General features: G+C 43.0%; 1 protein-coding gene across 3 annotated transcripts; it reads right to left on the bottom strand.

The window, feature by feature from the left end:
- Positions 1-6,264: 6,264 nt before the first annotated feature.
- Positions 6,265-17,030, bottom strand: pex12 (peroxisomal biogenesis factor 12). 3 transcript variants are annotated; one of them, XM_034197280.1, is made up of 4 exons: positions 16,816-17,030; positions 10,715-10,868; positions 8,524-9,077; positions 6,265-8,046 (listed from the first exon to the last, which is right to left on the bottom strand). In XM_034197280.1, the coding sequence occupies exons 2-4, from the start codon at positions 10,841-10,843 to the stop codon at positions 7,635-7,637; spliced, it is 1,095 nt and encodes a 364-aa protein (XP_034053171.1). In that variant the 5' UTR covers positions 10,844-10,868; positions 16,816-17,030; the 3' UTR covers positions 6,265-7,634. The 3 variants fall into 3 exon arrangements, with proteins under 3 accessions (XP_034053171.1, XP_034053170.1, XP_034053172.1); XM_034197279.1 differs by having other exon boundaries at positions 10,715-10,847; XM_034197281.1 differs by lacking the exon at positions 10,715-10,868.
- Positions 17,031-24,173: the final 7,143 nt, after the last annotated feature.

Below are 24,173 nucleotides of genomic sequence, written 5' to 3'. Positions count from 1 at the left end.
TTCAGGGTTTGTGGACATTTTAATGAAAAGCCCTTTTTTTCTTTCTTCCTCTCTGTGACGTCGTGACGCTGATCTGATTCTGTTTCTTTGTGTTTTTTTAAAGTGGGCCTGTTGTTGATCGTCTGAAACTCAATAAAGCAATTCACCGACTGACTGACGACTCATCACTAAATACACTAAATATCCAGCGCCTCAAAAACTACTAAAAAACTCATATTTAATGTAATATATTTTTACATATTGTGTTTCCTAAGTTGATTCCTTACATGTCTTATTTGAATACTTGATTCTGATTGGTCCATTGGGACATTTCAGAGTGGAAGCAATACGATCATTTTCAAGTCCATAAAATAAGTCGTGAGTGCGTCTCCAAAACTACTAGAAAACTCATATTCTATTGAATATTTCTTTACTTGTTGCGTTTCCTAAGTCGTTATCAGGTTATCTCCATGGACTGTATATATAAAGGGTTATCTCTGAACGTGTATTCTTATTGAACAGCTGTGTACAGAAAGCTGAACTGCAGCTCTAAAATAAGTTCATTATTTGTATTTGATCAAAATACTTATTGTATGGGTTTTTACATGTAATCTGTACGGACTATTAGGGCCATATTTTTGGGGGATTTGACCAAAATATATTTTATAATTCTGACTTTTTCTCAGAGCTTTTGAATTGTCTTCCGTAAATGTTACGGCCCGTCCGCACGGCAGCGTCGCGTTCTTCAACAGAGACGCTTCCCATTCTCTTTGAATGGGGTGACGTCACGCTTTGCAAACCGCGTGCTTGTGTGTCTTCTGCAGCAATGGAGAGTCAGGACTCAGAGACACGAGGAGAGTTGGAGCTTTGATGTCAAACACTGAAGGTTTATTTGGAGCTTCGGCCGGAGGATTCACATCACAAGTCACAGCAGCCACGATCTGACTGCACGTGAGAGTTGCCACGTCAAGTCTGAAGAACTCTACCCAGACCTGTGTGTTTAGCTAGTTCTGAGAGCATCATCAACATGCTGCATAACAAGATAGAACCATAACACCTCTATCAGCTGATCCAACAGACAGGAACATAGAACCATAACACCTCTATCAGCTGATCCAACAGGCAGGAACATAGAACCATAACACCTCTATCAGCTGATCCAACAGGCAGGAACATAGAACCATAACACCTCTATCAGCTGATCCAACAGGCAGGAACATAGAACCATAACACCTCTATCAGCTGATCCAACAGGCAGGAACACAGAACCATAACACCTCTATCAGCTGATCCAACAGGCAGGAACATAGAACCATAACACCTCTATCAGCTGATCCAACAGGCAGGAGCATAGAACCATAACACCTCTATCAGCTGATCCAACAGACAGGAACATAGAACCATAACACCTCTATCAGCTGATCCAACAGGCAGGAACATAGAACCATAACACCTCTATCAGCTGATCCAACAGGCAGGAACATAGAACCATAACACCTCTATCAGCTGATCCAACAGGCAGGAACATAGAACCATAACACCTCTATCAGCTGATCCAACAGGCAGGAACATAGAACCATAACACCTCTATCAGCTGATCCAACAGACAGGAACATAGAACCATAACACCTCTATCAGCTGATCCAACAGGCAGGAAACATAGAACCATAACACCTCTATCAGCTGATCCAACAGGCAGGAACATAGAACCATAACACCTCTATCAGCTGATCCAACAGACAGGAACATAGAACCATAACACCTCTATCAGCTGATCCAACAGACAGGAACATAGAACCATAACACCTCTATCAGCTGATCCAACAGACAGGAACATAGAACCATAACACCTCTATCAGCTGATCCAACAGGCAGGAACATAGAACCATAACACCTCTATCAGCTGATCCAACAGGCAGGAACATAGAACCATAACACCTCTATCAGCTGATCCAACAGACAGGAACTTAGAACCATAACACCTCTATCAGCTGATCCAACAGACAGGAACATAGAACCATAACACCTCTATCAGCTGATCCAACAGGCAGGAACTTAGAACCATAACACCTCTATCAGCTGATCCAACAGGCAGGAACATAGAACCATAACACCTCTATCAGCTGATCCAACAGGCAGGAGCACAGAACCATAACACCTCTATCAGCTGATCCAACAGACAGGAACATAGAACCATAACACCTCTATCAGCTGATCCAACAGACAGGAACTTAGAACCATAACACCTCTATCAGCTGATCCAACAGGCAGGAACATAGAACCATAACACCTCTATCAGCTGATCCAACAGGCAGGAGCATAGAACCATAACACCTCTATCAGCTGATCCAACAGGCAGGAGCATAGAACCATAACACCTCTATCAGCTGATCCAACAGACAGGAACTTAGAACCATAACACCTCTATCAGCTGTTCCAACAGACAGGAACATAGAATCATAACACCTCTATCAGCTGATCCAACAGGCAGGAACATAGAACCATAACACCTCTATCAGCTGATCCAACAGGCAGGAACATAGAACCATAACACCTCTATCAGCTGATCCAACAGGCAGGAACATAGAACCATAACACCTCTATCAGCTGATCCAACAGGCAGGAGCATAGAACCATAACACCTCTATCAGCTGATCCAACAGACAGGAACATAGAACCATAACACCTCTATCAGCTGATCCAACAGGCAGGAGCATAGAACCATAACACCTCTATCAGCTGATCCAACAGACAGGAACATAGAACCATAACACCTCTATCAGCTGATCCAACAGGCAGGAACATAGAACCATAACACCTCTATCAGCTGATCCACCAGGCAGGAACATAGAACCATAACACCTCTATCAGCTGATCCAACAGACAGGAACATAGAACCATAACACCTCTATCAGCTGATCCAACAGGCAGGAGCATAGAACCATAACACCTCTATCAGCTGATCCAACAGGCAGGAACATAGAACCATAACACCTCTATCAGCTGATCCAACAGGCAGGAACATAGAACCATAACACCTCTATCAGCTGATCCAACAGACAGGAACATAGAACCATAACACCTCTATCAGCTGATCCAACAGACAGGAACATAGAACCATAACACCTCTATCAGCTGATCCAACAGGCAGGAACATAGAACCATAACACCTCTATCAGCTGATCCACCAGGCAGGAACATAGAACCATAACACCTCTATCAGCTGATCCAACAGGCAGGAACATAGAACCATAACACCTCTATCAGCTGATCCAACAGGCAGGAACATAGAACCATAACACCTCTATCAGCTGATCCACCAGGCAGGAACATAGAACCATAACACCTCTATCAGCTGATCCACCAGGCAGGAACATAGAACCATAACACCTCTATCAGCTGATCCAACAGACAGGAACATAGAACCATAACACCTCTATCAGCTGATCCACCAGGCAGGAACATAGAACCATAACACCTCTATCAGCTGATCCAACAGGCAGGAACATAGAACCATAACACCTCTATCAGCTGATCCAACAGACAGGAACATAGAACCATAACACCTCTATCAGCTGATCCAACAGGCAGGAACATAGAACCATAACACCTCTATCAGCTGATCCAACAGGCAGGAACATAGAACCATAACACCTCTATCAGCTGATCCACCAGGCAGGAACATAGAACCATAACACCTCTATCAGCTGATCCAACAGACAGGAACATAGAACCATAACACCTCTATCAGCTGATCCAACAGACAGGAACATAGAACCATAACACCTCTATCAGCTGATCCAACAGGCAGGAACATAGAACCATAACACCTCTATCAGCTGATCCAACAGGCAGGAACATAGAACCATAACACCTCTATCAGCTGATCCACCAGGCAGGAACATAGAACCATAACACCTCTATCAGCTGATCCAACAGACAGGAACATAGAACCATAACACCTCTATCAGCTGATCCAACAGGCAGGAACATAGAACCATAACACCTCTATCAGCTGATCCACCAGGCAGGAACATAGAACCATAACACCTCTATCAGCTGATCCAACAGGCAGGAACATAGAACCATAACACCTCTATCAGCTGATCCAACAGACAGGAACATAGAACCATAACACCTCTATCAGCTGATCCAACAGGCAGGAACATAGAACCATAACACCTCTATCAGCTGATCCAACAGACAGGAACATAGAACCATAACACCTCTATCAGCTGATCCAACAGGCAGGAACATAGAACCATAACACCTCTATCAGCTGATCCAACAGGCAGGAACATAGAACCATGACACCTCTATCAGCTGATCCAACAGACAGGAACATAGAACCATAACACCTCTATTAGCTGATCCAACAGACAGGAACATAGAACCATAACACCTCTATCAGCTGATCCAACAGGCAGGAACATAGAACCATAACACCTCTATCAGCTGATCCAACAGGCAGGAACATAGAACCATAACACCTCTATCAGCTGATCCAACAGCAGGAACATAGAACCATAACACCTCTATCAGCTGATCCAACAGGCAGGAACATAGAACCATAACACCTCTATCAGCTGATCCAACAGACAGGAACACAGAACCATAACACCTCTATCAGCTGATCCAACAGGCAGGAACATAGAACCATAACACCTCTATCAGCTGATCCAACAGGCAGGAACATAGAATCATAACACCTCTATCAGCTGATCCAACAGGCAGGAGCATAGAACCATAACACCTCTATCAGCTGATCCAACAGGCAGGAACATAGAACCATAACACCTCTATCAGCTGATCCAACAGGCAGGAACATAGAATCATAACACCTCTATCAGCTGATCCAACAGACAGGAGCATAGAACCATAACACCTCTATCAGCTGATCCAACAGGCAGGAACTTAGAACCATAACACCTCTATCAGCTGATCCAACAGGCAGGAACATAGAACCATAACACCTCTATCAGCTGATCCAACAGGCAGGAACATAGAACCATAACACCTCTATCAGCTGATCCAACAGACAGGAACATAGAACCATAACACCTCTATCAGCTGATCCAACAGGCAGGAACATAGAACCATAACACCTCTATCAGCTGATCCAACAGACAGGAGCATAGAACCATAACACCTCTATCAGCTGATCCAACAGGCAGGAACATAGAACCATAACACCTCTATCAGCTGATCCAACAGACAGGAGCATAGAACCATAACACCTCTATCAGCTGATCCAACAGGCAGGAACATAGAACCATAACACCTCTATCAGCTGATCCAACAGGCAGGAACATAGAACCATAACACCTCTATCAGCTGATCCAACAGGCAGGAACATAGAACCATAACACCTCTATCAGCTGATCCACCAGACAGGAACATAGAACCATGACACCTCTATCAGCTGATCCAACAGGCAGGAACATAGAACCATAACACCTCTATCAGCTGATCCAACAGACAGGAACATAGAACCATAACACCTCTATCAGCTGATCCAACAGGCAGGAACATAGAACCATAACACCTCTATCAGCTGATCCAACAGGCAGGAACATAGAACCATAACACCTCTATCAGCTGATCCAACAGGCAGGAACATAGAACCATAACACCTCTATCAGCTGATCCAACAGGCAGGAACATAGAACCATAACACCTCTATCAGCTGATCCAACAGGCAGGAACATAGAACCATAACACCTCTATCAGCTGATCCAACAGGCAGGAACATAGAACCATAACACCCTCTATCAGCTGATCCAACAGACAGGAACATAGAACCATAACACCTCTATCAGCTGATCCAACAGACAGGAACATAGAACCATAACACCTCTATCAGCTGATCCAACAGGCAGGAACATAGAACCATAACACCTCTATCAGCTGATCCAACAGGCAGGAACATAGAACCATAACACCTCTATCAGCTGATCCAACAGGCAGGAACATAGAACCATAACACCTCTATCAGCTGATCCAACAGGCAGGAACATAGAACCATAACACCTCTATCAGCTGATCCAACAGGCAGGAACAGAGAGCACAGCAGCCAAGGTTACGAGGTGCGTGCGCTCAGTCAGGACAGTTTGAACTGATGGGTCAAAGTTATGGGCCTTGGAAAATATTTCCCCAACATCTTTTACATTTAAAGTATGGAAGACAATTAGTGCCACATGCTAATTATTTTTCACATCTGTCCTAAAATGTATTTTAAATTGTTTCCCAAATACAGATTTTTGTTATAAAAAAAATAATTCAGACTTTTTTTTTTATCAGAACTCAAAAATAATGATTTATAAAAAACCGGAGTCATTCATTAATAACTGATTCCATCATTAGCTGCAACAAGTATTTTGTTCAAAGAAATAAAATAATTATTTCAGTCAAAGTTGTGTACAGGAATCAACCTTTAAAAAAACAATCTGTGTCACAGTCAGAGGAAACAACAACAACAACAACAACAACAACAACAACAACAACAACACTGTTAGCTTAGCCGCTGACATGATGCTGAACAGACACTTCAAACATGAATCACTTCTTAAATTAACAATTTAGGATCGATTTGTTAATATTTAAGGAGACGGAACTCAAGAGGGTCTAAAACTGATCTGAAAGATTTAATAGCATTCATTTACATTTATACAAAAAGATGCAATTTGATTCAAAATATCGAGGAAATTAGGATTTAATTATTAATAAATACATTAAAAATAATCATGGTGTGAGTCTGAGTCTCTGATGGATCAGGTCTCAGGTGAGAGGCTCTCAGGTGGATCAGGTCTCAGGTGGATCAGGTCTCAGATGAGAGGCTCTCTGATGGATCAGGTCTCAGGTGAGAGGCTCTCTGATGGATCAGGTCTCAGGTGAGAGGCTCTCAGGTGGATCAGGTCTCAGGTGGATCAGGTCTCAGGTGAGAGGCTCTCTGATGGATCAGGTCTCAGGTGAGAGGCTCTCTGATGGATCAGGTCTCAGGTGAGAGGCTCTCAGGTGGATCAGGTCTCAGGTGAGAGGCTCTCAGGTGGATCAGGTCTCAGGTGAGAGGCTCTCAGGTGGATCAGGTCTCAGGTGAGAGGCTCTCAGGTGGATCAGGTCTCAGGTGAGAGGCTCTCTGATGGATCAGGTCTCAGGTGGATCAGGTCTCAGGTGGATCAGGTCTCAGGTGGATCGGCTCTCAGGTGGATCAGGTCTCAGGTGGATCAGGTCTCAGGTGGATCGGCTCTCAGGTGGATCAGGTCTCAGGTGGATCAGGTCTCAGGTGGATCAGGTCTCAGGTGGATCGGCTCTCAGGTGGATCAGGTCTCAGGTGGATCAGGTCTCAGGTGGATCAGGTCTCAGGTGGATCAGGTCTCAGGTGGATCAGGTCTCAGGTGGATCAGGTCTCAGGTGGATCAGGTCTCAGGTGGATCAGGTCTCAGGTGGATCAGGTCTCAGGTGGATCAGGTCTCAGGTGGATCAGGTCTCAGGTGGATCAGGTCTCAGGTGGATCAGGTCTCAGGTGGATCAGGTCTCAGGTGGATCAGGTCTCAGGTGGATCAGGTCTCAGGTGGATCAGGTCTCAGGTGGATCAGGTCTCAGGTGGATCAGGTCTCAGGTGGATCAGGTCTCAGGTGGATCAGGTCTCAGGTGGATCAGGTCTCAGGTGAGTAGATCTTGATCAGGTGTTGAGGCTCTGAGGGGAATCCAGAAACTGGGCAGCGCCTCTGATTCTTAACGAAACTGAAGATGCATCGATAGCAGAAAACAAACCCAGACGTGGAGAGAACCGTAGAATTAGATCTTACCCGGCGACACAGAGGACATATCCGATTGGCCGAGGGCTCAATCTCTGCGCTCTGATTGGCCGACGGGTCCCGCTTCAGATGGAGGGGAGGAGGAGGGGCTGGAAACGAAGTGAGACTTTTTACAGCGTTCTGGTTTTCTGAGGAGTAAAACCAGTCGAGGAACTGAAGGAAGAAAACACCCAGAGAGAGGGAGGAGGAGAGAGAGAGAGCCACGCCTCGCACGCCCCGAGACATTACCCAGCATGCCCTCTGCAGCACGCTGAAACACAGGAGAGGTGCATTGTGGGGGTTAAAGGTCTGTGACATTGGAAATGATGCAAGAAACACAATCACACACACACTCTCACACACACTCTCTCTCTCTCACACACACTCTCTCTCTCTCACACACTCTCTCTCTCTCACACACTCTCTCTCACACACACACACACACACACACACACACACACACACACACACACACTCTCTCTCTCACACACTCTCTCTCTCTCTCCCACGCACTCCCTCCCACACACACACACACACACACACACACACACACACACACACACACACACACACACACACCACACACACACACACACACACACACACACACACACACACACACACACACACACACACACACACACACACACACACACACCACACACACACACACACACCACACACACACACACACACACACACACACACACTCCCTCTCTCTCTCTCTCTCTCTCTCTCTCTCTCTCACCTGCCCCCCTCCAGCCTCTCTCCTCTCCTGCTCCTCAGCTCCAGCTCCTTCAGATCGTCTCCACTGAGTCGTGCCAGTCGGACGCCGGCGAGCCACAGCAAAGGATTCTGGGTCTTCGTGGCTCCGAACAGATAGAGAAGCTGCTGAATGAAAGCTGCTCCTCTCCAAGCCCCGCCCACAAAGGGAAACAGAACCAGAACGGCCCGCCTCATCCTCTGAACCCGGCTCTGATCCAATCGGATGGAGAAGTCCTCCTCGTCTCGCTGCCGCGCCAAAACCGCCTCCAGTTTGACCCTCAGGTACGGAGCCACGCACAGCAGGAGAAGAGAGCGCCAGTGCGACTTCCTGCTCAGAAACAGAGAGACAGGAAACCGGGGGGCGGGACTTCTTGCCGCCGCGGAGCAGACTCTCTTCAGGCCGTAGAAGTTCTCTGAGAAGGAGGCGCTGCTGACGGACAGGAAGTGGTTCTGCAGCATCAGGTCCAGGAACAGGAACAGCTCGTCGTAGAACCGGAAGAGGAAGGAGAACCGGGACGGGTTGGACTCGGCCAGAACCTGAGGAGAGAAAAGAATATATATGAACCCAGCTGTAACACACTCTCACTGTCTCTCACACACACTCTCTCTAAATTTTTTTTTTTTACAAAAACACAATCAGTCAGCCTCTATGGAGATAGACATATGACAAGCATGATCATTTCTGACGTGGAGCTAATCTGAACTAAAGTTTGAAGGCCCCGTTTACACGGAGACAGAAACGAAAATGAACCGAATTCTATATCAAAAAAGTATTCCGTCCACACGAGACCACTCGACCCGCTGGAGACGCTGTAGTACATATGCCGGGCCTGTAAGTGGCGCTGTACTTCCGCCACAAAATACACCAAAAGCAGCGAAGAAGACCTCCTGAGCATGGTTGCCATGGTTGCCATGGTTGCCATGGTTGCCCTTCTGTTTATTCTCCGCGGTGGATTTCGCCGGTCAACATGTCCGTTAAACTTTAAATCTTCCGGACAAAATTAGAAAAGTGCCGGTCAAAGGTCTTCTTTGTTATTTATTGAGCTTTAAAACAAATGAATAACGACTCTATATAATCATATAAGAATAACGGAGCCTCTCTTTTCCTCTCCTGACAGCCCGTCAGTATCCGTGGTCTCATGCAGCAGCTGATCCAGTAATGAGTGACCCGACAGTCAAACTAAACATATCTATAACTAGTTTAGGTAGTTTGAGAGGTCATTAAAATAGCTACCGGTGATGATCTAACTTGAAGTGTGTGTTTTGCTCCACTCATCGCTCCGTCACAGCGGGCGGAGGGGCTGCAGGTGATCATAGAGCTGTGTGTCTCCGTCAGCAGCAGCTGATCTCTCTCTCCCGTCAGATTAGACTTCACTCGCGTTTATGTCCATATCGATCAGATCCAGCTAGTTCTAGCTAATGATATGTCTGCCTGCGTGTCAAAGGACACCTAAATAATAAGCGGCATTTTGAGAGATTTAGAGTTGCCGGTCTTCAGCATATTTTACCGGTCATAGTCCGGTAATTACTGGCTAACGGAAACTCTGCCGTGGGGGGGAAGCCCTGTCCTGCCAGATACCGGGACCTGGCTCGAAACACTCGGAACACTGTTGTTCTTGTTGGCGAAACACATCAGCAATGACGCGGGTGACGCGGGGGTGAGCAGGAGAGGCAGGGCGAGGCGGGGTGAGGTGGGGCTATGGCGTATAGGGCGTAGACACGGAGCCGTTTGCCCCCCAGAGCGTTCCGTCCACAGTTCTACCCACCGTGGGACCCGTTATCGTTTGAGGGCTCCGTTTTGAGAAAAAGTCCGAATTTTTAGATTTTGAGAAAAAAAAAGATTATCTTTTTTTGTTGACTACTTCCGTTCTGGAGAGGATGCTAAACACATGGATCCTGAGATTGAAGCTCAAGCCGGGGACGAGTGAGATTGTTCTAACATGCAGTTATTAACAAAGCTTCACAGTCCAACCCCCCCCCCCCTCACCCTGACAGCGTCGCCCCCCCCCCCCCCTCACCTTGACAGCGTGGCCCCCCCCCTCACCTTGACGGCCTGCCCCCCCCGCCTCACCTTGACGGCCTGCCCCCCCCCCCGCCTCACCTTGACGGCGTTCCCCCCCTCACCTTGACGGCCTGCCCCCCCCGCCTCACCTTGACGGCGTTCCCCCCCTCACCTTGACGCCGTGCCTCAGCGCCGGGCGGACCGCCTCCATCAGAGACTCCTGAGCCAGAACCTCAAAGACTGACGGCTGCTCGCTCACTGAGGACCCTGAGGAGGTCAGGTGGGCCCCCGCCTCTGCCATGGTGCTGCAGGGGAGACACAGATAGCTAGTTTGGGGAAGAAGGTGCAGACATACAAGCACTTTGCTCAGGTGAGTAATGACGCAAACATAAACACAGTAAGAGGAAATTAGTTGTAAAAAAGGAGCAATTAAAAAAAACAATATATCATCAGAACATTTACAAGTTTACAAAAGCTACAACAACAACAACAACAACAACAACAACAACAAGGACACCGTTTTAAATTATGAGAAGTATTTCAGAATTGCTGCAGTTTTAACAGAAATGCAAGTTTTTGGGCCAATATGTGAAAATATTGTAAATTGTTGTGGAGTTTATTGTTTGTGCCCCTGACCCATGAGCAATGTCTCTCCTGTTGAAGGTCCCAAGTGTGAAGTCAATGTACAACATGTACAATAGCTTAAAGGGAAATACTAGGGGTGTAACGGTACACGTACCGAAATTATTCGGGTCGGTACAGGTGTGTACCGACCCGTACCGAACTGAACGAATATAACGTTAAACGTAAAAAATTGAGAACGTGAACAACTTCTTGGAAGTAATCTCAGGTGCTGCGTCGCAGCGTTCAGAGTAATTTGCTCACATTGGGTTCAACCAAGCGGCAAACTCTGGGGAACAGCCGAGACGCCAATACGGAAGTGCCACACACTGCAGTTCATACATGGGCCGCTAGGGACTGGCTGCAGAAAGGAGCAATTTCCATAGACCCCCATGTTAAAATGCCCGACTTTACAGCAGAAAAAAACATGTTTCTACCCATGGACGCAATAAATATTATTATGAATATAGTTAGATTCCACCTTCATGATTATGGATCTGTGAGTGAATTGTTTTCTAACACGACCCTTTTATTTATATTAGGTCTTAACGTTTTTGCATAAATTAGGGCGTGGTCACATTGAGTGACGGCTCTGTCAAGTGCCTGCCGCTGTTAGCTTCTTGTCTCTCTGCTAGCTGCTCCGTGAAGCTACAGGGACTCTGCCTGCTCAGCTCATCCAGGGAACACAACTTGAAGCCGGCCGTGGTTGTTTGTTCTTCATGCTTATATATCGGACTATTGTGACTCGCTCTGCGGTTAAAACAGACGGTGCATGAATGCGGTTTTGCGGTAAGTGAAATTCGAGTGCTTTATTTATGTGTTAATGATTTTAATCAGCTACGTAATGAATGTTAAGGCTTGGTTTAGTTGTAAGCGAGTGGTAGCTACATCGGTGCTAACGATGCTAATCGTAGCCTCCAAGTTAAAATCATAGACTGTATATATAAAGGTTAAAACTAAATAGACAAGTGTTAAGTGGGATAATACTGTAGAACAAACGGCTTCTGTTTGAGGTTGATAAAATAAGGTTACATCCTTGTAACTTAGAGATATTTTATTATGTAGGTAGGAACTGTATGCATCTAAGGTTAATTTAAATTGGCTATGCTCAAGTATGTAGACAAGCTAATGTCGAAGTAGTGTACGTGAAATCAACCTCACAATAAGATGTGTGTATATTACAATTATTAATGTCATATTTCAAGATGATTACTTAGATATTACAATATGGTTGGTTGAGCTGGAGTTCATTATCGAGCTGACACGTTAACGTCACAGTCATCTGAAGAACGAACCCAAACCTTGTTATTTTTATTAATTGCATTACCAAATGGGTATCAAATAAACAGTAAGCATTGGTAACACAACTTCCAAAGTTACAGTAAAATAAAAAGGACCCTGACTCGGACAATACACAATCCAACATGTTCAACAGAAGAGAATCAGTTATATTGTTTGTACACATGGTACTTTACATATATATCTGTTTGTTTAAGGTGTCCAGGTGATGCAGACAGGACCAGAGAGTGAGAGACAGAACTGGACTCCTCACAGCAGTGAACTTCAGCTCAGGTACAAAGACTCTTTTTTTCATACTGTACAAAGAATCAAGAAAGATATTGGTTTAAATTAATGAAGTATTGACTTGAATACACTGATATACATTCCATTAAACAATACTAAATACTAGATCACCTACACATCAGTTAAGTTGAGGGTTTTTCCATGCAAAAAGTTACATTTAGATATTTAGCAATATGACTTTGTCAGCTTTCTAATTTAATGTATTGAAGGCAAAGATATTTAACACATAGTGAGAACTGCTGCTATTTATCTCTCAATATTGTCTGTAAAAAACGTGGTAAAAGTGATTCTTTCAGTGAGACAACAGAGCAAGCTTCTACAGCTGCACTACGTTTTGATAACAGTTCAATATTATTTTGATAATAACATATATTTCAATGTTGATGAACTTCATACTGTTCATTCATAATCTGATTGTCTTTGTAGCTCACTGTTGAAATGAAAAAAAACATTACAATTACAAAATAATGATATCTACAGCCCCTAAACACACAAACACACCGCTTTCATAAATAACACACTTGTTCTGCAATAATATGTTTTATGTTTCCTGTCATTTTTGTAAGGAAAGGACATGCCTGAAAGACACGACATGTTCTCCTTCTCTGAGGGTCAGAAGAACATCCAAGAGGAACATTAAAAGCTGATGTTATGAGATTTTAAGACCAGTACAGGACATTCACTAAGAAACTACTTTTATTGTAAAAACAGTCAGCTGATCGAATGCAGCTATTTCCACATCTACACTCCATCAGCTGATTATTTCTATTTGCCTCACTTTATGAGCTTCACAACATGTACCTTGTTTTGCAACGTCACAAATAAATGGGGCCAATCTTCAGTCAGATGTGAATGTGTAATCTAACATTTTCAGTAAGAATAATGGACAAAAGGAGAGCAAATACAAATACAATTTATTGAAATGTGAATCAAAAGTTAATCAAATGTTTTAAATAAAAAGCACATAAGGTGTAAACCTATTAAATGTATAAGTAAACACATTTAGTCAAATAAAGTGACAGACTAGGCCTGTGCAGTTGGTATCAGCTTTGCCCAGCATGGGCTCCTCCATCAGGCCTGGTCCTCCTCGCAGAGGAAAGACCCTCAGTCCTCCTCGCAGAGGGAAAGACCCTCAGTCCTCCTCGCAGAGGAAAGACCCTCAGTCCTCCTCGCAGAGGGAAGACCCTCAGTCCTCCTCGCAGAGGGAAGACCCTCAGTCCTCTCCAAACCAACAGACAGGACGTCCATCACACGGAGGTTTCTCCCTGAAGTCTCTCCTGCTCTCTGGACACCACGCTGTCTCAATCCGTCCGCACTGAATATGAGAGGAAATGAAAATAATAAATGCTTTAGACAATAAGAAACATAAAGTTGACTGTTGAGTTGCTCAGTTTTTTTAGATTGTCAATACTATTACTGTATAACTAATATATCAGGTTAAGAGGCACATTCAAATAAAGATTGGTCTTTAATACATGTTGTCTTTTGAATTGTTTGTCTAAAGTCAAGGATCTATAACTGGTACTTAGTTTTAATGATAGTCTGGTTATTATGCTGTTTGGAGGAGGCCTCACAGGTAAGAGCACTAACTAGCTACCATCACATGTACCTTAGCTTGACTTAAATGTATTAAACGTATAGTTAAGTGATATCAAAATATAAATAACTAATGTCATGCAAACATATTAATATTTGCTTGATTCCAGTGTTGAATTTAGCACAATTGCATACAAACGTTAAGGGGTTTTAAGATTCTTAAGTATTATGCTAAAAGCTCAATAACTTAGATTATTATTTATAGTTTTGCTGAATAGTTTCATGTCCGCTTACCTTAGAAACGTAAAATGCGACGGCAGCGTGCAGATGGGGAGCATGTTAGCTTAGCTTGGTAGCTTCAGCTAGCTCTGGAACTTCCAGCTCGGTGGCAGCAGGTCCCGCCTCGGCTCCGCCTCTTTGCCCTTATTTGGAGCAGGCTGGAGAAGGCGGGAGTTGAACTCTGGCGTCACTGTCGAGCCGTTAGTGGCAGACTCCGCCTACTAAGGGCTTCACGGCAACTCTGCAGAATCCTATGGGTGACGTCACGGACCCTACGTCCATTTATATATACAGTCTATGGGTTCAACGCGTCAGAGCGAGCAAGTCATTTCATTGGACGAGAGGCATACTATGAGAGCTGGTCACAGGGATGCGTTCAAATTTAGTCAGTAATTTGAGGAAATGGCGAACGTAGATCAAGTTGAGCTGAAAATCCTCCAGCATCATTGAAGTCTCCGGTTTGGGAACATTTTGGTTTCGCAGTTACGTACAAGGATGAAGGACAAAGACAGGTGGACCGAACCAAAGCTGTTTGTCGGCCTTATTCAACTAACATTGGTTACGCGGCTGGCAATACATCAAACTTGCACATTTGAAAATCTCCCGAACGTGAATATCACCGGCACCAAAAGAAAAAAGACTGAAGTGGAAACCCAACTCCCGCTAGCATGTAAGCCTCCACCACTCGCAGAGAGTTCAGACCGAGCCAAAGCTATTACAAACGCCAAGTATCCTTATCTTGCCATGTTAGCAAAGCGCTACCTGGCTGTATCTGCTACCTCTGTCCCTAGAGAGGGTGTTCTCCACAGCAGGAGACATTGTTAGTGCCAGCAGATCTGCCCTTTCAGCAAGCAATGTGGACAAGTTCATCTTTCTTTAAACAACATGAAAATACAATGACAAGCAAGTCCTAATGTCAAGCTGGCTGCTTAGGTAACTAGTACAGTTCAAATACAGATTATTTCAGTTCATCGAAATGCTGCACCTTAATGTTTATTTTACTATATTTTGTATTTATTTGAGTGAATATTCACAGTTTAATACTAATTTAAAAAATATATATATATTTATTAGTGGTGCCCGATAATTATCGGTCCAATATTAGGAAGTATGACGTCATCCCGATAAACCCGATAACAGTATTAATAGCCCCGATAATATACAATATATTTTTTGGGTAAAAAAGAAAGAATACTGCGGTGTGGATTGGGATGAGGGGCGCTTGTTTTTCACTCGGCTCCTCACGTTTTGCCAGTACTGTGGTATTAGTGGTTTAGGAAGAGGGGAGTTTTTCACAAATGCAGCGCTCCCTAACTCATGCCTGGCTGTGACGTAAATGGTGTGCGGCCGTGAAGCCAGGACAGTAAACAAACATGTCGCCGGTGGTATGGGACTATTTCAAAGTTTCAGAGTTAGATAGTTCGCTTGCTATTTGTATTAACAAATGCAGAAGTTCCACGAGGAGGAGAAAGGCAACGAGCTATAATACTTCCAACCTGATTAGTCGCCTGAAACATCGCCATCGCTACGACGGTGTGTTAAAAGCGTACGAAGACGCCTGCGCTGCTAAACTAGCGGCGAATCCAAAGCCAGCTGCAAAGGCACCGGGGCTTTTACCTATCCAAGAGGCTTTAATAAATATGGTCACTTTGAAGAGTCAAAACTGTTCTTGGCTTTGTTTTGTTCATAGTAGTAATGCTCATGTCCTTTGCTCACTACTAGTCTTTGTTTTACCACCAGGTGTGCAAAAACTACACATTTAATATATATATTATATTATTATCGGTTATCGGTATCGGTCTTGAGAAGCAGGAAGTTATCGGTATCGGTTTCAAAAAACCAATATCGTGCATCCCTAATATTTTATGATCATTTTTTCTGCTGTACCGAAAACGAACCGAACCGAAATGTTTGTGAACCGTTATACCCCTAGGAAATACACAAATAAAGTATGCTAAAATAGTACTTGCATAGTACAAAAATGAACTACTTGTACTTTTCACCACAGATTCTCCTCGTGACTTTCTTATTACTGAAGTCTGAGAGACAGTCACCTGTAAAGGTACAGATCAATATCACCTCAATATACAGAAGTCAGTAGTGAAACTCAACAAACTTGAGACTAATATCACTCAAACCAAAGTGCACATTGCACCCGAAGACACTTCCGTGTGAGCGGGAGCAGCACAGCGTGTTGTTCTGCAGTATTTGTGCAGCATGCATGTTTTCAAACTAAAACATATCTTTATTTACCTTTGCTAGCTGTTAGCTTCTAGCCGGAAGTTAGCTTTGTGTCGCTAATGTTTCCCGACTCCTTCCGGTTTTCTCATCTAACTCCATGTGTGTGTTCTCTGTGTTCCTCCATGGTGGTGTTAGGATCTTTAAAGCTTTAAAACAGTCAATATTCCGTTTAGTTCTGACGCTAAAAACACGACATGCTGCAGCGCTGTCAACAACAAACTGCACTTCCGCCCTGTGACGTCATGACGTAGAGGAACGTAACCGGCACGCTCTCGATGAACTGTCCCAACAGGTATACAAAAAGATAAAGTGTTAAGTACAAATATATTAATAATAATGATAATAATAATCATATTAATAATATAAAACAATTCTAATAATGATGTTGATAATAATAATAATATTTAAAAATAAAATAATGGTAATAATACAATCTAAAGAAACATAAATGTGTAAATAAATACCAAAATAATACAAATTAAATTGTGAAAAATATGTGGAGTTGTCTGAATACAAATTCAACCACCCAATTAATCAACAGGAGCATACACACAGCCATACACCAACAAAACATGAACAAAAAGACCTTCATTATGAAATAGCAGAATGTCAAAGTGTCTCCTTATTCATATATATATAATAGACTCAGTAAAATAACAGTAAGAGATTCTAGGCAGGATAACACAGGTTGCTAAAAGTGTTCATGTGTGTATGTTGACCTGGATGGCTTGTTTACACACACACACACACACACACACACACACACACACACACACACACACACACACACACACACACACACACACACACACACACACACACACACACACACACACACACACACACACACACTTGGATGGAGGGATGCAGAGTTCAGAGATGAGAGGAAACATTTGGTGACCGGCGGATTAAAGGATTACTGAGTCTCCATCTTCTTCATCCTCATCATCATCACCGCTCTGTCTCCTCTGCGCTCCATCCCCGTCCTGCAGACTGTTGAACGGGAGGATGTGTACAGGATGATCGGGAGGAGATGTCTGCAGGAGGTGAGTAAACAATGAGTAACGAGACCTCAAAGATCACATCTGGGTCGAATGGAGAATTTTCCTTTTTATTGTTTTGCACATTTCATTGAAGTACATTTTTAATATTGAGGATGTAAAACTACACCCTAAAAATGAAGTACAATATTAGGATTTGTATATAAATATTATTATTTTATTGGTAGTTATGTTTTATTGGAGTTTTTTTCCATTTTATTCTTTATTTTTCTGCAATTTAAATGTAGAAATACATGTTCCCTTTACCTTCTTATGTTTGTATTATTATACGTCTTATATTTCATCAACCTCGTAGTACTGTACAAATATATACTGTATATTCTCACTATGTGTAATCCTCCTGTCTCTGACTGAATGTAATCCTCTCTTAATGATGAGATTATATAAACACTGAGAGAGACTAGCTCCAACACATTGAAGTGACAGGCTGAGGGGGCGGGACTTCTCTAACAGGCTGACCAATGACAACAGCAGGAGAGGACTCTTTAAAGTAGAGACACTACATACTGATATACACCTGAACATCAGCAGGAGAGGACTCTTTAAAGTAGAGACACTACATACTGATATACACCTGAACATCAGCAGTAGAGGACTCTTTAAAGTAGAGACACTACATACTGATATACACCTGAACATCAGCAGGAGAGGACTCTTTAAAGTAGAGACACTACATACTGATATACAACCTGAACATCAGCAGGAGAGGACTCTTTAAAGTAGATACACTACATAACTAATATACACCTGAACATCAGCAGGAGAGGACTCTTTAAAGTAGAGACACTACATACTGATATACACCTGAACATCAGCAGGAGAGGACTCTTAAAGTAGAGACACTACATACTAATATACACCTGAACATCAGCAGAGAGGACTCTTTAAAGTAGAGACACTACATGCTGATATATACCTGAACATCAGCAGGAGAAGGACTCTTTAAAGTAGAGACACTACATACTGATATACAACCTGAACATCAGCAGGAGAGGACTCTTAAAGTAGAGACACTACATACTGATATACACCTGAACATCAACAGGAGAGGACTCTTTAAAGTAGAGACACTACATACTGATATACACCTGGACATCAGCAGGGAGAGGGACTCTTTAAAGTAGAGACACTACATACTGATATACACCTGAACATCAGACAGGAGAGGACTCTTTAAAGTAGAGACACTACATACTGAATATACACCTGAACATCAGCAGGAAGAGGACTCTTTAAAGTAGAGACACTACATACTGATATAAACCTGAACATCAGCAGGAGAGGACTCTTTAAAGTAGAGACACTACATACTGATATACACCTGAACATCAACAGGAGAGGACTCTTTAAAGTAGAGACACTACATACTGATATACACCTGGACATCAGCAGGAGAGGACTCTTTAAAGTAGAGACACTACATACTGATATACACCTGAACATCAGCAGGAGAGGACTCTTTAAAGTAGAGACACTACAATACTGATATACACCTGAACATCAGCAGGAGAGGACTCTTTAAAGTAGAGACACTACATGCTGATATATACCTGAACATCAGCAGGAGAGGACTCTTTAAGTAGAGAACTGATATACCATCTGAACATCCTGATATACACCTGAACATCAGCAGGAGAGGACTCTTTAAAGTAGAGACACTACATACTGATATACACCTGAACATCAACAGGAGAGGACTCTTTAAAGTAGAGACACTACATACTGATATACACCCTGGACATCAGCAGGAGAGGACTCTTTAAAGTAGAGACACTACATACTGATATACCCCTGAACATCAGCAGGAGAGGACTCTTTAAAGTAGAGACACTACATACTGATATACACCTGACATCAGCAGGAGGAGGACTCTTTAAAGTAGAGACAATTACATACTGATTACACCTGAACATCAGCAGGAGAGGACTCTTTAAAGTAGAGACACTACATACTGATATACACCTGAACATCAGCAGGAGAGGACTCGTTAAAGTAGAGACACTACATACTGATATACACCTGACATCAGCAGGAGAGGACTCTTTAAAGTAGAGACACTACATACTGATATACACCTGAACATCAGCAGGAGAGGACTCTTTAAAGTAGAGGACACTACATACTGATATACACCTGGAAACATCAGCAGGAGAGGACTCGTTAAAGTAGATACCACTACATACTAATATACACCTGAAACATCAGGCAGGAGAGGACTCTTTAAAGTAGAGACACTACATACTGAATATACACCTGAACATCAGCAGGAGAGGACTCTTTAAGTAGAGACACTACATACTGAATATACACCTGAACATCAGCAGGAGAGGACTCTTTAAAGTAGAGACACTACATACTGATATACACCTGAACATCAGCAGGAGAGGACTCTTTAAAGTAGAGACACTAACATACTGATATACACCTGAACATCAGCAGGAGAGGGACTCTTTAAAGTAGAGACACTACATACTGATATACACCTGACATCAGCAGGAGAGGACTCTTTAAAGTAGAGACACTACATACTAGATATACACCTGAACATCAGCAGGAGAGGACTCTTTAAAGTAGAGACACTACATACTGATATACACCTGAACATCAGCAGGAGAGGACTCTTTAAAGTAGAGACACTACATACTGATATACACCTGAACATCAGCAGGAGAGGACTCTTTAAAGTAGAGACACTACATACTGATATACACCTGAACATCAGCAGGAGAGGACTCTTTAAAGTAGAGACACTACATCTGATATACACCTGAACATCAGCAGGAGAGGACTCTTTAAAGTAGAGACACTACATACTGATATACACCTGAACATCACGCAGGAGAGGACTCTTTAAAGTAGAGACACTACAATACTGATATACACCTGAACATGCAGCAGGAGAGGGACTCTTTAAAGTAGAGACACTACATACTGATATACACCTGAACATCAGCAGGAGAGGGACTCTTTAAAGTAGAGACACTACATACTGATAGTACAACCTGAACATCAGCAGAGAGGACTCTTTAAAGTAGAGAGCAACTACATACTGATATACACCTGAACATCAGCAGGAGAGGACTCTTTTAAAGTAGAGACACTACATACTGATATACACCTGAACATCAGTCAGGGAGAGGACTCTTTAAGTAGAGACACTACATACTGATATACACCTGAACATCAGCAGGAGAGTGACTCTTTAAAGTAGAGACACTACATACTGATATACACCTGAACATCAGCAGAGAGGACTCTTTAAAGTAGAGACACTACATACGATATACACCTGAACATTCAGCAGGAGAGGACTCTTTAAAGTAGAGACACTCCATACTAATATACACCTGAACAATCAGCAGGAGAAGACTCTTTAAAGTAGATACACTACATACTAATATACACCTGAACATCAGCAGGAGAGGACTCTTTAAAGTAGAGACACTACATACTAATATACACCTGAACATCAGCAGGAGAGGACTCTTTAAGTAGAGAGACACTACATACTGATATACACCTGAACATCAGCAGGAGAGGACTCTTTAAAGTAGAGACACTACATACTGATTACACCTGGACATCAGCAGGAGAGGACTCTTTAAATGTAGAGGACACTACATACTGATATACACCTGAACATCAGCAGGAGAGGACTCTTTAAAGTAGAGACACTACATACTGATATACACCTGACTCAGCAGGAGAGGACTCTTTAAAGTAGAGACACTACATACTGATATTACACCCTGAACATCAGCAGGAGAGGACTCTTAAAGTAGAGACACTACATACTGATATACACCTGAAATCAGCAGGAGAGGACTCTTTAAAGTAGAGACAACTACATACTGATATACACCTGAACATCAGCAGGAGAGGACTCTTTAAAGTAGAGACACTACTACTGATATACACCTGGAACATCCGCTAGAGGAGGACTCTTTCCAGTAGAACACTACATCCTGATATACAATGAACATCAGCAGAGAGAGGACTCTTTAAAGTAGAGACACTACACTACTGATATTACACCTGAACATCAGCAGGAGAGGACTCTTTAAAGTAGAGACACTACATACTGATATACACCTGAACATCAGCAGGAGAGGACTCTTTAAAGTAGAGACACTACATACTGATATACACCTGAACATCAGCAGGAGAGGACTCTTTAAAGTAGAGACACTACATACTGATATACACCTGAACATCAGCAGGAGAGGACTCTTTAAAGTAGAGACACTACATACTGATATACACCTGAACAATCAGCAGGAGAGGACTCTTTAAAGTAGAGACACTACATACTGATATACACCTGAACATCAGCAGGAGAGGACTCTTTAAAGTAGAGACACTACATACTGATATACACCTGAACATCAGCAGGAGAGGACTCTTTAAAGTAGAGACACTACATACTGATATACACCTGAACATCAGCAGGAGAGGACTCTTTAAAGTAGAGACACTACATACTGATATACACCTGAACATCAGCAGGAGAGGACTCTTTAAAGTAGAGACACTACATACTGATATACACCTGAACATCAGCAGGAGAGGACTCTTTAAAGTAGAGACACTACATACTGATATACACCTGAACATCAGCAGGAGAGGACTCTTTAAAGTAGAGACACTCCATACTGATATACACCTGAACATCAGCAGGAGAGGACTCTTTAAAGTAGAGACACTACATACTGATATACACCTGAACATCAGCAGGAGAGGACTCTTTAAAGTAGAGACACTACATACTGATATACACCTGAACATCAGCAGGAGAGGACTCTTTTAAAGTAGAGACACTACATACTGATATACACCTGAACATCAGCAGGAGAGGACTCTTTAAAGTAGAGACACTACATACTGATATACACCTGAACATCAGCAGGAGAGGACTCTTTAAAGTAGAGACACTACATACTGATATACACCTGAACATCAGCAGGAGAGGACTCTTTAAAGTAGAGACACTACATACTGATATACACCTGAACATCAGCAGGAGAGGACTCTTTAAAGTAGAGACACTACATACTGATATACATCCTGAACATCAGCAGGAGAGGACTCTTTAAAGTAGAGACCATACACTACTGATATACACCTGAACATCAGCAGGAGAGGACTCTTTAAAGTAGAGACACTACATACTGATATACACCTGAACATCAGCAGGAGAGGACTCTTTAAAGTAGAGGACACTACATACTGATATACACCTGAACATCAGCAGGAGAGGACTCTTTAAAGTAGAGACACTACATACTGATATACACCTGAACATCAGCAGGAGAGGACTCTTTAAAGTAGAGACACTACATACTGATATACACCTGAACATCAGCAGGAGAGGACTCTTTAAAGTAGAGACACTACATACTGATATACACCTGAACATCAGCAGGAGAGGACTCTTTAAAGTAGAGACACTACAATACTGATATACACCTGAACATCAGCAGGAGAGGACTCTTTAAAGTAGAGACACTACATACTGAATACACCTGAACATCAGCAGGAGAGGACTCTTTAAAGTAGAGACACTACATACTGATATACACCTGAACATCAGCAGGAGAGGACTCTTTAAAGTAGAGACACTACATACTGATATACACCTGAACATCAGCAGGAGAGGACTCTTTAAAGTAGAGACACTACATACTGATATACACCTGAACATCAGCAGGAGAGGACTCTTTAAAGTAGAGACACTACATACTGATATACACCTGAACATCAGCAGGAGAGGACTCTTTAAAGTAGAGACACTACATACTGATATACACCTGAACATCAGCAGGAGAGGACTCTTTAAAGTAGAGACACTACATACTGATATACACCTGAACATCAGCAGGAGAGGACTCTTTAAAGTAGAGACACTACATGACTGATATACACCTGAACATCAGCAGGAGAAGGACTCTTTAAAGTAGAGACACTACATACTGCATATACACCTGAACATCAGCAGGAGAGGACTCTTTAAAGTAGAGACACTACATACTAATATACACCTGAACATTCAGAGGAGAGAGGACTCTTTAAAGTAGAGACCACTACATACTGATATACTACCTGAACATCAGCAGGAGAGGACTCTTTAAAGTAGAGCCACTACATACTGATATACACATGTACACCCGAACATCAGCAGGAGAGGACTCTTTAAAGTAGAGACACTACATACTGATATACACCTGAACATCAGCAGGAGAGGACTCTTTAAAGTAGAGACACTACATACTGATATACACCTGGAACATCAGCAGGAGAGGACTCTTTAAA

The sequence above is a fragment of the Gymnodraco acuticeps genome, unplaced genomic scaffold, assembly GCF_902827175.1.
Source record: "Gymnodraco acuticeps unplaced genomic scaffold, fGymAcu1.1, whole genome shotgun sequence".
Classification (NCBI taxonomy): Eukaryota; Metazoa; Chordata; class Actinopteri; order Perciformes; family Bathydraconidae; genus Gymnodraco; species Gymnodraco acuticeps.
The sequence above is the reverse complement of the archived record's forward strand: the minus strand, read 5'-3'. Positions and strand labels throughout refer to the sequence as shown.